The 14101-nt window shown below is 42.5% G+C and overlaps 1 protein-coding gene across 12 annotated transcripts in view; it reads right to left on the reverse strand.

Moving 5' to 3' along the window:
• The window catches only part of LOC101670429 (transformation/transcription domain associated protein), a 113456-nt gene that overhangs the window by 95223 nt on the left and 4132 nt on the right, over positions 1-14101 (reverse strand). For all 12 annotated transcript variants that reach the window (XM_045075105.1, XM_045075098.1, XM_045075099.1 and 9 more), the window contains exons 4-11: positions 9976-10086; positions 8445-8549; positions 7399-7482; positions 5505-5561; positions 3077-3202; positions 1749-1826; positions 1454-1542; positions 482-578 (exon numbers count right to left, since the gene is read on the reverse strand). In XM_045075105.1, the coding sequence (XP_044931040.1) occupies positions 482-578; positions 1454-1542; positions 1749-1826; positions 3077-3202; positions 5505-5561; positions 7399-7482; positions 8445-8549; positions 9976-10086 (747 nt within the window). The remainder of the gene's footprint in view (positions 1-481; positions 579-1453; positions 1543-1748; positions 1827-3076; positions 3203-5504; positions 5562-7398; positions 7483-8444; positions 8550-9975; positions 10087-14101) is intronic.

Below are 14101 nucleotides of genomic sequence, written 5' to 3' on the forward strand. Positions count from 1 at the left end.
GAGCGTCCCTGCCAGAAACCAAACCCTGCTAGAACCACGATCTTGGCCTTCCCAACTTCCAGAACAGTGAGAAAATAAATGTTTGTTGTTCGAGCCACCCAGTCTATGGTATTGTGTGAGGGAGCCTAAGCAGACGAAGACAGCTAACCACCAATAAACATAAAGCATCAAGACTGATGAAAGAATTCACACTCCCAAGGTTACATGCACTATCAGCTCTGGGGTTCAATGGTCTGACATTCTGGAAAAGGCAAAAACTAGGTGCCAAAAAACAAGTCCGTGTTTGCCAGGGACTGAGGAGGAAAATGGGACTGTAAATGTATAAAAGAAATTTTGAAATGCCCTCGATTTCGGTGTGTTGGTGGTTACTAACTGTATGCATCGGCCAATTTGTAGAACTGAACACCTATAAAAGGTGAATTTTACTGAATGGACATTATATCTCCGTCAACTTGACTTAAAATTTTGTCAATGAACTTACCTGATAAATCCTGATGATATAAGCTAAAAATGACAATGTTTTAATCTGAGCAGCAATAAAGTCAGCATACAACTCCTTGTTGTAAAGCTTATGTTGCCTGGATGAGAAGTGAAAAGAATTTACAACGTTAGCTCTTAGCTCTTTAGGTGATATCGGTATTAATCAAAGCCTACAGTAATTACTAAGCCCTAAAAGTGTGATTTATACATAGACCGGAACCCAGCACCGACTGTAAATACTCTACATTTGTGTGCAGGTCCCAATAACACAAAGGGTATAAAGGCAGGAAGCAAGCAGGTCTCCAAGCCACTGCAGAGCAGCCGTGACGGGCGTCCCACAGAGCCCACGCCAGACTGACCCACGCAGCCAGGAGATGCTACCAGGGGACTGTCTATTCCACGAAAGACCTGGTCAGGGCCACGCAGAGTGTTACGACTGATTCACCCTCAGATCTTGTCCTCCAATGACACAGAGCCAGAGGGGCTGGTCAGTGGAGTGAGTGATAGAGGTCTTAAGAGAATGCTGTAAGTTGGAGGAAAAAGCTTCAGTGGGGCTTCAAAGACGAATATGCACAGTTCACACGGTCAGTGACGCAGGGTGATGGGTGACAGGGAAAAGGGGTAGAGAACCTTGTAGCACTCATGCTGAAAGGCACAGCAGGAATGGGGCTTAAAGGTGGGAAGTCTCATATCCCGCAGTTGGGAGTGAGCACAGTAACCCCTAACGATAGTTCTAAACTCACAAGCCCCCCAAACCTGAGGTACTAGCTCATCTTTTCAAAATAAGGAACTGATAATAACTACTCACATCATTACGGAAATACAAGTTCAAGAAGTCCGAACTGCTTATCCTTTTACCAAAATTTTATCACTCAAAATATTTATGTCTTACGGAAGACGACAGCAAGGGTATTTTTACTTGGAATTCTAGAACTGTGGCGGTCGGCCGTGTCTCTGTCCGAAGAAATCTCACCTGGCTTGTGCAGATACCTGAATTGCAATGGTATTCATGATCAAGGGCACAAACTCAGCAACGACATTGTGGATGTTCAGTTTGTAGAGCTAAAAGCAAACATACCAGAGTTTCATGCTCTTACACTCTGCTATGGCAAAAGAAGTTGGCCCAGCAAAAAAACCTCCACAATTCATTACATTAGTTAGCACATGGACACCCCACACATCTTCCATTTAGCACAGAAAATTGGATGTGAACTTTGTCTTAATACAAGAAGCCCCAAACCCAAGACACTGGTGAGCAACGCGCATACCTGATACATCAAAACAACAATAATGGGCAATTCTGCCAACACTTTCAGAGAAAGAGATCCTCTTGGAATGATGGAATGCTGGAAGAGAGAAGCAAGCAGGGCCACAGTTATCACCATGGCACATAACACGGCCCACCACTAAGCATCGCCCCCGTGAAATAAAGAGAAAGTATTGCCACAGCTTTGTACGTATCTGTGGTCAAAGAGCCCAAACATTTTAAAAACAAAGCACAAAGAACTATCATTTAATAATATAAGGGTTTTTATATTTTCCAACACCATCACCCACAGTTAAGATACCAGGAAAATTTGTCAAAACTTAAGACGTTCAAATCACTTGATGAGATTTTAAATTAGTATCTATTAACCAACTCAAAAGAACGGCGAAAAGTACAAATTTGCCCAGTTTTACTTAAAAACATTTATAAAGAAAGAATGTTTATGATAAATATAAGAAAAAGTTGAATGGTCTAAATAGATAAGAACTCCCAGGGCAGGTAAGGAAAATGTGAGACTCGAATACCAAAGGACAACGGACAGGAGCAGACAAGCCAGAAAAGAAACACAAAGACTGAAACTGAAGACAAGTTTCTGAGTCGGGAGGAGAAAAGGAATGAAGACTTCATTCAAAATGTAGATTCCTGTTTATTCCAGCCCAAACTGAAACGTTCTACAAAATGACTGCAGTAAAACAAATACGGATGAAATTCTTAATTCAATCCTGGAAACACAGTTGTTGTAACTGCTCCATACAGGCTATCTGCGTGCCAGAGGGTGCAAATACGACCTATTACCTGCAGACAATACCAGCATTCTCTTCAAAAGTCTACAAGAAAGGTTTTTCAGATAATGAGAGGGAAAATTAAGGCCAAAACAAAAATTATGTGCTTTGCTGTAGTTAGAAAGCCCGAGTGGTGGGGCTGGAACATCGTCCCCAAGCTTCTGCCCCTGGAGCCCACGCTCTCAGGTACTGAGCTAGAAATCTCTGTGTAGCTTAAAGAGACCTTGTTAATGTCAAAGCTAAGGATGGAGGGGAGGCCTCTCCACCTGGGCAGCTGTCTTTCCAACAAGTGATTCTGGATTTCCACTACGGTTTTACCATTTAATTTCTGCATCCAAGGTGAGCAGCAGTCCCGTTCAGCACCTCAAGGCTGCACAGACAATCAGTGATGCATGCATGTGTTATCTTAAATGCCTCTGGTACTTGGAGAAAAACCCCCAAAATACACTAAAGATATGCATAAAAAGTCAGTATGTCATACTTTTCCTCTAGCTAGTACAGGAAGACAAGGATAAAAACAAAACAAAACACCTGAAAAAAAACTTACTGTTCTGGTCTCACTGTCCTCACGTTCTGGATTGACTTTCACAGCAATTGTTGTGATCATACCAACCATTTCCGGGGGAGGGACTGTGTTCTCGGGGATCACCTGAGGGTTCTCGAAGTAGCGGTTCTGCATAAAGAAAACACAAATCATTCCTCCTCAAGTCAGACACAATATTCCTCAGCAAAACACACCTGACCTGTGGTGGAAGAAACCTAATGTCGTCCACGTTTCTGTCACACTGATTCCATACGACCTGGGGTCCTCTCTATGGACGAAGACAACACGACAGTGACAACATTCTCTACCTCCAACAGTGGAGGAAAAAAACCTGCCCAAAGTCTTTTCTACCTTTTTTTCCTAGCTGGTAGAAGCTGAAATGTGTGACATGTTACATGACTACCTCAGCAAGCGGGGAGAAGGCAGCCCATCTCTCTGGTGGTGGGAACTTAGGAGCTAGTCCCCACTGAATCCACCTTGCAAACAGTCTCCTCCACAGAGTTCAAAGGCAGGGACCGAAGCAAAGGACAGACAACATTTTTAAAAGCCAAGGCCTCCTTGCCATCCTTAGTTCTCAATGCAAAATTTGGGCTTCACATGAAATAAGACCGTAAGTTTTATATATTCCGAGGTTAAAATCCTCAAAATACCAAAAGGGGTCCATTTTAATTAAAAAAATATATATATCTGACAGAGAGAAACTAGGCAGAGAGGCAGGCAGAGAGAGAGAGGAGGAAACAGGCTCCCTGCGGAGCAGAGAGCCCAATGTGGGGCTCGATCCCAGGACCCTGGGATCATGACCCGAGCCGAAGGCAGAGGCTTTAACCCACTGAGCGACCCAGGCGCCCCAAGGGGTCCATTTTACTTTGATAATTTTTACAAACTGTTTTTAAAGCTTTAAAAAGAATCTTTAGAGGGTGCCTGGGTGGCTCAGTCGTTGAGCGTCTGCCTTTGGCTCTGGTCGCGATCCCACGGTCCTGGGATGGAGCCCCGCATGGGGCTCTCTGCTCAGTGGGGAGCCTGCGTCTCCCTCTCCCACCCCCCTGCTTGTTCTCCCTCTCTCTCTCTATCAAATAAATAAATCTTTGGGGAGAAAAAAAAAATCTTTAGAATAAAAACTCTGACATATGCACAGACTTACACAGAATGATTACCAATACTTGTCTACGGCCATACCACCCTGAACGCGCCCGATCTCGTCTGATCTCGGAAGCTAAGCAGGGTCGGGCCTGGTTAGTACTTGGATGGGACACCAATACTTGTGATTACTTGTGATAGTTAGGAACTGAAAACTGGGAAAACCTGCACCAAGGAGACAGTCGCAGTACATGCATAGGACAGGAAATTAAGGGGCCATTAAGAACTGTGACTGCCAGGGGGCGCCTGGGTGGCTCAGTTGTTAAGCATCTGCCTTTGGCTCAGGTCCCGTCATGATCCCAGAGTCCTGGGATCAAGCCCCCGTCAGGCTCCCTGCTCTGGGAGAAGCCTGCTTCTCCCTTTCTCACTCACCTCGCTTCTGTTCCCTCTCTCAGTGTGTCTCTGTCAATCAAATAAATAAAATCTTTAAAAAAAAAAAAAAAAGGAACTATGACTGCTGGCAGAAGTGATTTAGAGGACATACCAAAGTGGTCCCAGTGGCGCTACCAGGTGAGACTAGGGCAGGGAGAGCCCGTCCTCACACACACCACGCGCTTCCACGCACTCCTGACATCACTAAGACAGACTTCTTTCAATACAGGAAGAATTCTAGTGATACTGAAAAGGAGGCTGAAAGTGTACGCCTCTGCCCCAGAAAGCCGTCACAATAGGAGTATAACCACTTTAAAAAGCAGGAAAAATATAGAGGCAAAAAAACACAACAAAACAAAAACCCACACACACCCTCCTCAACATCAATGGTTTCTTACAAGTGAGAAAATAATGGATGATCTGCCTTGGGTTTTGTTGTACTTGTTTATTTATTATTATTTTTTAATTTCTAAAATAAAATTATTGCTTTTATGTCAAAAGTAACATATTAAACTGTGAAAGCAAGAGAATTCTTTTTTTTTTTTTTTTTTTAAGATTTTATTTATTCGACACAGAGAGAGAAAGTGAGAGAGGGGACAGAAGCAGGGCGGAGGAGAGGGAGAAGCGGGCCTCCCACTAAGCAGGGAGCCTGACCTGGGGCTCGATCCCAGGACCCTGTGATCATGACCTGAGGCGAAGGCAGATGCTTACTGACTGAGCCACCCAGGCGCCTGGAGAATTCTTCTTTTAAGTGGCTGATTTATCAACCTACATTCTGACCATCATTAACTACTCCTCATTCTAAAATCAGCCTCCAGCCTTCCCCCATTATTCCTTCAACCCAACTATTCCGAATTCCCCTCAGAATGAGGAAGTAGTAAGTGAATATAAATAACAGAGGCAAACAATATTAAAAACATACCACTACTTTTGGAAGCTCCTTGTAAATCTGTTTCACAAAATCCAAAAAATGATGAATCTAAAAATAAAATTTAAAAAAGACAGTGTAAGGAAGATATTTATCAACAGAAAACGCTGATAGTAATAAAAATGTTAATAGTCTCACTATATAAGAACTAATAAACCAGGCAGGAAAAATGTCAGACTCAAAATACAAACATGCCATGGACATGAACAGACAGACAAAAAAAGAAAAAGTTTCTAATTCAGGAAGGGCAAAGGAATGAAAATTAAAATAAATGCCACTTTTTGCCTTTATGAAAGTACTGCTATACCACGCGCAAGAGAGTCCAATAAGAGGGAGACTCTCCTGTACTTCCAGGAAAAGCATTAACTGCTCAGACCTTTCCAGAAATCGACCTGACAGTATCTATCAGAAGCATTAAAGCATTTACACCTTTGACTGGATAACCCAGCTCTTATAAACACAGTCCAGGAAATAACCTGATACTCACAAGATACTCACCAACAGTCCTAAAATAAAAATTCCAAAATACCTTAATTATGCAAACACAAGGGCATTGTAAGAAAGACAAGTTATTACACATCCATTAAGAACTACCTTTATAAAGGACTTTTCATGATTGGAAAACATCCTTGTATGATGTGATCATACCTTGTATGATTTTTTGGATTTTGGGAAACAAAAAAAAGCCACAAAATACTATCACATTTATACAGAAAATATACATAGTAAAAAGAACAGAAATAAAGACATTAGTTTTTTTTTTTTTTCAGATGACAAGAATTCTACTTCATCTTCTTTTAATTTCACAATAATCTACAACAGGCTACTAAGGTTCCCAACAGAAAAAAGTATCATCATTAGGGCAAGTGCCTACTACGCAGTTACCAATCACTCTTAAGAACTTTAACTTTTGTTATTTAATTCTTTAAATACTTCAGGGTGATAAGAGGCTTCTCATCCATCTTTAAGACTTCAACCAACAATCACTGAGTGGCCTTTGGATAGGCAAAATCAAAAGGCAGTTAGAAAAGCAGGGGGTTTATTGATACGCTAAAAGTCTGCTAAGGATCCTGACTCCAGATGGAAAGTCTTGCGTACTACTAAATCTGCATGTTTCCCTATTTATTGCATACCCACATATTTAACTGGGTATGAGTTCTCTGGTGTCACCGCAGAATCAAAGGTTTTCCCACAGTCGCTACATTTATATTTTACTCCTGTGTGACTTCCTTAAAGAAGACCCGATTTTTGACGGATTCTCCACTCTCGTTACATGAACGTAATTACTGCCCACTATGAACTCTTCCACATCCAACTCGAATCAATAAAGAATGAATATTAAAAACAGGCACTTTGTGGGAGAGTACGTGTGCCAGGATATACAGATTCTAATTATATGTGTTTCCAAAAAAATTTTTTTAATTCTTCAAGTAACCTTTTGAGGATATGTCCTGTGAGAATCCTCATTTTACAATAAAGGCTCCAAAAGGCTAGATACTTACAATGTTAGTACCCACTAATTACTAGGCTGAGATTCCAACCCAGTTCTGACTTCAGAACCCACATCTTAAACCACTGCAGGGCATAAAATGACTGGAGCCTTTCAGCACACCAGATGTGTAAATACCAGAATTACCCAAACAGCCCCGCCGGTCTGGTAGTTTACCGCATTTCAAAGAAATGTACAAATTCAGCCAAATTGTCATGTAAACATTATCAAGAAAAAAGACACTGTGAAACCTGTAAAGAATTTCCCCCAAACTTAGAGTAACCTTTTCTTGAATGCAGCACATCTCCTGTCAATTCTAAGAGAGCAAATAAACCACACGGTAGGAAAAAAAAAACCTGTTGACACACTTTTATAAATACCATCCGGATAAACACTTACTTCTTGTGTGATGGGCGGCCTGAACTGTTTGTGTAGCTCAATGATTATTCTTAGACAAATAAGAACATTCTCTTCATTTTCCGTCTTTAAAAAAAAGCATTTAGAAAAGAGTTATACTTCTGAGGTTATCTTAATCTAAAGATTATAGACTATCTTCCAGGCATTTTTCTGCATACACACCCTACATCAGCCAACTTAGATTCAATCTGTGGAACACAGAACATAATTATCTCAGATAAGAAGCTTCTGAGGTCTTTGGTGGACCACATGAAGGGCATCCCACCAGTAAGCTTTGGAAAGTAATACTCCCACAGATGATAAATGGCACTTAAGGCAAGTCACGCTATGAGCGAAGGTCTTGGTGGTCCAAATGACACTTCTTCAGTGCTTGAAAATGTCAGAAAAACCCAGTAGGTTTTTATTGGACCACTGACTAAACACTTTACACTCTTGGAATGGGTTGTCTTCCCCATCTTACCCATGGGAAACTAGTGCTCAGAGAAGGTAAGCCACATGGCTAACATGATACAGCCAACATGAGTTAGAGCTGGATCTGAAGCCAACTCTATCCCCTCCAAAGCTCACTCTTCCAAGGGGCCCAGAAACACAACAAAATTCTAAACATATCGTGTTTAAGAACAGAAAGAAAACAATTTTTGAGGCTAACGTAACAGGTAGGTGCGAGATGGATTCACCTGAAGAATCAGAGAAACTCTTTATAAGCATCTACTATGCCTAAAGTAGCACGAAGTCAAAGAGCCTTGCAACTCTGAGTTTACCTCCCCAGCCCTTTCCAAAGATTTCCACCATATGTAGTCCATATGTAGTCAATTCCCTGCTGACTCAAAACAAACCATCTTCAATTAACACTACTTCTTAGTAATTTGGTCAGCAAAATGGGGGGAAAACAGATTTAAGAAAATTTTTACTCATGTGAATCAGAACTTTAGTGAAAAGGGAAATAGTTGTCTAATACTAGATTCCACAATAAGAAAAGCACTGACAATCAAGATACGGCTAAGTAACAAAAAATTCTCAAAGATTACCTCTAAAAAGCGAAACATCACAGACAGAACATTTTTTGTATGAGGACGAAGATGTTCATTGGTTGGTATTCTGTGAATTATTTCAAGTACTAGCTTCCGCAGTTGCTGGTGAGGGAAAATAAAAAGGTCAGTATCAAATCCTCCCAAGAGTCCCAAAGTCATTCTTTCACACTCTGTAAGGTACACGGCTATCTGCAGCCAGCACTGGGAAATGCCAAACTACAAGATAGACCCCACTTCAAAAATAATGCTGTGAATTACTAAAATGTTATCCCTGGTATGTACCACAAACCACTGTTTTTCAAGATTTCTACAGCTGTGCACCAAATGAACCAAGACCAACTTTCCCTCTTCCACAACTAACCATTATTCCCTGGTTAGGAAGGACCCCAGCGTGTGAACGTCTGGGGGGTTTCATGCGAAAGAGCCTGGCACAAACGGAACTTGGTTTGGGGTCTCCAACCAACAGGGTTTGCTTCCTACAGTCCTATCTCTGGATCCCCCTTGGGCTCGATGACTGATTGATTACACAACCCGACTAAGCTTTCAGGATTTGGGCGATGGAGCCGACAACTGAAAGGCAGGTCAAAGGTGTGGGCCTTCCACTGGTACGACATAAAAATGTGGGAATCTTTATTTGGCAATAACTTTCACTGGCATTATGGCAATTTTTAAAGACTTATTTATATTTACATATAATATATATTTTTATGTTATATATGTTCATAGAAAAAATTGCTATGAGACCTCAAATAAGGTGGGGAAGGGGGTGCAAAGAGTGGGCGGGGATACAGACAAAAACTGGTCAGGGGTGCCTGGGTGGCTCAGTGGGTTAAAGCCTCTGCCTTCAGCTCAGGTCATGATCTGGGTCCTGGGATCGAGCCCCACATCGGGCTCTCTGCTCATCAGGGAGCCTGCTTCCCCCTCTCTCTGCCTGCCTCTCTGCGTACTTATGATCTCTGTCAAATAAATAAATAAACTCTTTAAAAAAAAAAACTGGTCAGAAGTCAGGAGAACTGTAACTTGAAGAGCAGATGCAGGCACTAGGTATGGAGAGGGTCACTAAAAGATCATTCCTTCTTTTTGTGGATATTTGAACTCAATGTACACACATCATCAGCTGCCAAATGTGAATGACTTAAATTAAAACCTTAACTGATGAGGCATGGTTGGGGACAGAGTTATCCTTATATGAAAAAACCTTATTTTAAAGTGGAACCCTAGGGGCGCCTGGGTGGCTCAGTGGGTTAAAGCCTTTGCCTTCCACTCAGGTCATGATCCCAGGATCCTGGGATCTGGGATCGACCCATTCGGCTCTCTGCTCAGCGGGGAGCCTGCTTCCCTTCCTTTCTCTCTGCCTGCCTCTCTGCCTACTTGTGATCTCTGTCTGTCAAATAAGTAATAAATAAAATCTTATAAAGATAAAAAAATAAAGTGGAACCCTAAATTTTCTCAGGTGTTTTAGTTCATAAATGCCTGTGATCTTACAGTATGACATACCCCCACTCCCCGACGTTTCTGAACAGATTACCTGGGCTGGTTTCTCCTGGAGAAACTGAACCTCCCCATCTTGAAGAAATGTGAGAAATCGAGGGATGATATGTTCCAGGAACGTGGAGTACTGAGGGGATGATGTCACATTCTAATTTTGCAAAAATCAAAGAAAACCCCATTAAGTTTGTGGACATACCTTCCTTTCAAATTCAAGTATTCAAATTCAATATAGTCTCAAGAAAACATAAAGCATGTTAGCGAAGCCAACAGCAATTTTTAATGCTTTTAGACGCATCAGTGATAACACAGTTTTAAGTAAAATGATCACTGCGTCTGCAATACAATTTAAGATAGAAAGTGAATGTTAAAATTTGCTGTTCAAAGTACACATACTAATGCTGGGGAAAAGGTGGAATCTGGCACCTGTCCTAGAGACTGGCTCTGCCACAACCTAAGTTTGAGCCCTCCAAAAAATCTTTTGCCTTCTAGATCTTAGCATATTCAAGCGGAAAATGAAGAGCTTAAACAAATTGGCATCTTTTCCTACTCGGAAAAGCTAATTTATTGGTCAGATCTATATTAATTAAATGGTAATCTAACCTCATCTGTTATAAATCTGGCACTGACTTTAAGAGAATTGGAAATGAACATCCAGTCTGGAGACGGCACAGTAAAACGCGTCCTAAGCAGTTTCTGGATCGCGCTTAGGAAGTGGGAACCCGGGGTAGTGACCACGCCCCCATCTGTTGACTGTAGCATTTCCCGCCTTATGGAATGACAGAGATTATGTGAGTTAATTTAGGACGCAGTAAATGCTCTTCGGTAAATGGTCATTAATATCATCCGGCGTTATTACCAGAGCCCCCGTGTGCTAAATACTGAGCTGGGCTGTTCTTACTCTTTCTCACTCAGTCCTCAGGAGCCCAAGGGGAAGTATTATCTCCGTATCACGGATAAAGAGGCTCAGAGAGGTCATAAAACTTGCTGAGTGTCAGTCCACAGGCTTTAGAAGTGGTTGGAAATGGAGTGTCTTTAACAGTCAAATCCTTTCTCCTTTTAAGGCCTCACTTGCTCACTCAACAGTCACTGAGGCTCTATCATGTGCTCAGTGGGGATAAGACGAAGAAAACAGGGCACCCGGGTGGCTCGGTCGGTTGAGGGTCTAACTCTTGGCTTCGGTTCAGGTCAAGATCTCGGGGTCGTGAGATCAAGCCCCACATCAGGCTCTGTGCTCAGTGGGGAGTCTGCTTAGGAATCTCTTCTTTCCTTTTGTCCCTCCCCCAACTCCTGCTAGCCCATGTGCACACGCTCTAAAAATAAATATTTTTTTAAAAAAAGAGAGAGAGAGAGACCAAGAAAAGAGAGTTGATACAATTCATGCCCTCCCAGATGGGGGAGGCAGTCATGTGCTGGGAAAACAGATAAAAAAAAGAACAATACAGAATTATGATGGAGGAAATACTGGCAACTAAGGGAACACGAAGTGCTGGATGGAACCAAGGGCAGAGAAGGTTCCAAGAAAAGCCTATGCAAAGGCACAAAGTTATGAGAAAGCATGGACGTAAAAGGCACATAAACTAGCTGAGCCCTGCAGGAGGTGGGAGCCCGAGAGCAAGGGGGTTCGGCTCTTACCATCACGAGCCTGAGAGGCCCCTGAGGGAGGCAGCTGGGCAGTTAATTAAATACAAGTGTCTGAAACTCCAGACATGGATCTGGGCTGCAGATAGAGATGTGGGGTTTTCTACCATTATAAAGTAATCTTGGAAGAGGAGTCTATGAAGGAAGAGAAGGAACAGACGAAAATCAAAAAAAGTGTTGCCACAGGAGCCAAGAAAGAAAGTAGTGGAATTCTTAGAAGTTGGGCCTGAGCACCAGGCTCCCAGGCCCAACCCAGGGCTCCATTCACACCGAACACTGGTGGGAACAGCCCTCAGGTACCTCCCAGCCTCTCCCCAAACAGGCTGGGAATACAAAATACCCACATTCAAGGACTTAAGGAACAAGAAGATTCCCACTGGAATGTTATCACAGTCACCAAAAAATCAAGTTCATCAGCACTTGAGTCCATACCAACTGCTGCTTCCATAGGTTCCAAAACAGTTTCAAGTTCCTCTGATAAAAAAAAGATTCATTCAGCAAGCTGCCTGGTTATTCTGCCAGGATTTCAACTCAGCCCCCAGATTTTTGATCCAAATGAACTTTTCATGTGAATTCTAACCTGAAGGTTCCTTTATTTCCAGTCCTGAAAGATGGCTCATAGAACCTTTACTTAGCCCACAAATTTATTCCTAAGTGCTTAGTGAAATGTATTTAAGACTCCTGAAAGCACTGGGATTTTTCTTTTGTTAATTTCACTCACCTCATTCTAATATTCTGGGGCAGCAGTGGTGGTAATTTAGAATTACCTACTGCGGGTCATTCTAGTATTTAATTCTTTCAAGGGCTTAGTCATCTGAATTTCATGGAAGACCAATGTTTCTATCAAACAGATTTCCAAAGTCACAATTTTCGAAAGGCCCAAGTACACGGACTGCTTCACTGCCTTTTAGTTCTGTAAATTTAATCAATGTGTCTGTGACCAAAGTCAGAAATTAACTAGCTAACTGCCAGACAGGAGAGAAAGGGGCGGGACACTTAGAGCAGACAGCCCCAGGCCCACACGCAGAGACCTCAAACAAGCGCTCCTTTCTGTGGGTTCACCAGCTCCCCATGACTTCATCCTCTCAAAGCCGCTGAGGCTATGGTTCTCACTTAGCAGTTCTTCCAAAAATGCAGAAGGCACGCCTATCACGTCCTCCCTCCCAGCTCTTTTTTTTTTTTTGGCTTTTTGTTTTTTGGTGTGTTTTTTTTGTTGTTGTTGTTTTTTAACAGCTTGCGTTAGCAGCTTGGGCAGAAGAGAAAGCTCTTTAGCTCAATCTTGAAATATCTCAGGATTTTTTTTCCCCAGCTCAGTTCAAGGCAACAAGTCCTTAAAAACTGTCTACTTAAAATAAAACCACCAAAAAAACCTCCCACGGAACGGAAATGTTATCCAGTGCTACAGAGTAGGGCCCTGATTCATTCCCACTAGCATTTATTTGATCCTTTGTAATTCAAATGACCAAGCCAAAAGCTAAAACCATTTTATCTGCTATTCTTAATCACATTAACTGAGAAATGTTTTATTATCCCCACATCAAAAATAAGAAATGTTACTTTTTCTCCTATGAAACTAACAGCACAGAACTAACCATAAAGTTGGACAAAAAAAAAAACCCCAAAAACAAAACGGAGAATGGTTTTCAGATGCTGAACAAGAAGCAGGGCCAGACCACAGTCTCCAGAAGGGGAGCTTATATGGCCACCATGGCTCTCCGCCTGCGTCCCTCCGGACGTCCTGACTGGGGCTCAGCAGCGAGCCCTGCCAAAGTGAGGACCTAATTAGAGTTCCAAGCAGCCCAGGTGGCCGGAATCTGCAAAGAGCCCCAGAGAAACAGAACTATGGGCAATGGTCTTCTCTGAGACCTTGAATGAGGACTGGACTGCACGTGTAACTAAGATGAAGTAAGACCACCTGAACCTTACCAGACAGTTGACAGCTTTGGGACTGAGAGATCTGAAGAGGTATAAGAGGCCCAGCAATGTTGTAGGATGATGGGGTTCCAGCCTGGACACAGTGCAAACACGTTCCTAACACCTCTTAACACCCCAGACATCTAGGGGCACCTGGGTGGCTCAGTCAGTTAAGGGGCTGCCTTTGGCTCAGGTCATGATCCCAGGGTCCTAGGATGAAGCCCCGTATTGGGCTCCCTGCTCGGCAGGGAGTCGGCTTCTCCCTCTCCCTCCCCCTGCTGCTCTGCCTACTTGAGCTCTCTATCAAATAAAATCTTTTAAAGAAACAAAAATGAAAAACAAACAAAAAAAAAAACAAACCACCCCAGACATCTAGCTGAGGAAGACCACACCCGAGAAGACCTATTCTAGACCTCTAAAACAAGCCAAGCCTAAAATCAACCTCTGATGGTATCCATGCGGAGCTGGAGTTTGGAGGCTGAATCCCGCAGTGTTAGAGAGATCTGGTGAACACCTTAGCTTTCCACAGATCCTCTTATGCCACAGCATAAAGTCAAGCCTACACGTGTCCGAGGACATCAGCTAGAAACTGAACTGCCTATCACAATCAA

This window comes from Mustela putorius, unplaced genomic scaffold (genome assembly GCF_011764305.1).
Source record: "Mustela putorius furo isolate JIRA1106 unplaced genomic scaffold, ASM1176430v1.1 tig00000139_pilon_pilon_pilon, whole genome shotgun sequence".
NCBI classification, from domain to species: Eukaryota; Metazoa; Chordata; class Mammalia; order Carnivora; family Mustelidae; genus Mustela; species Mustela putorius.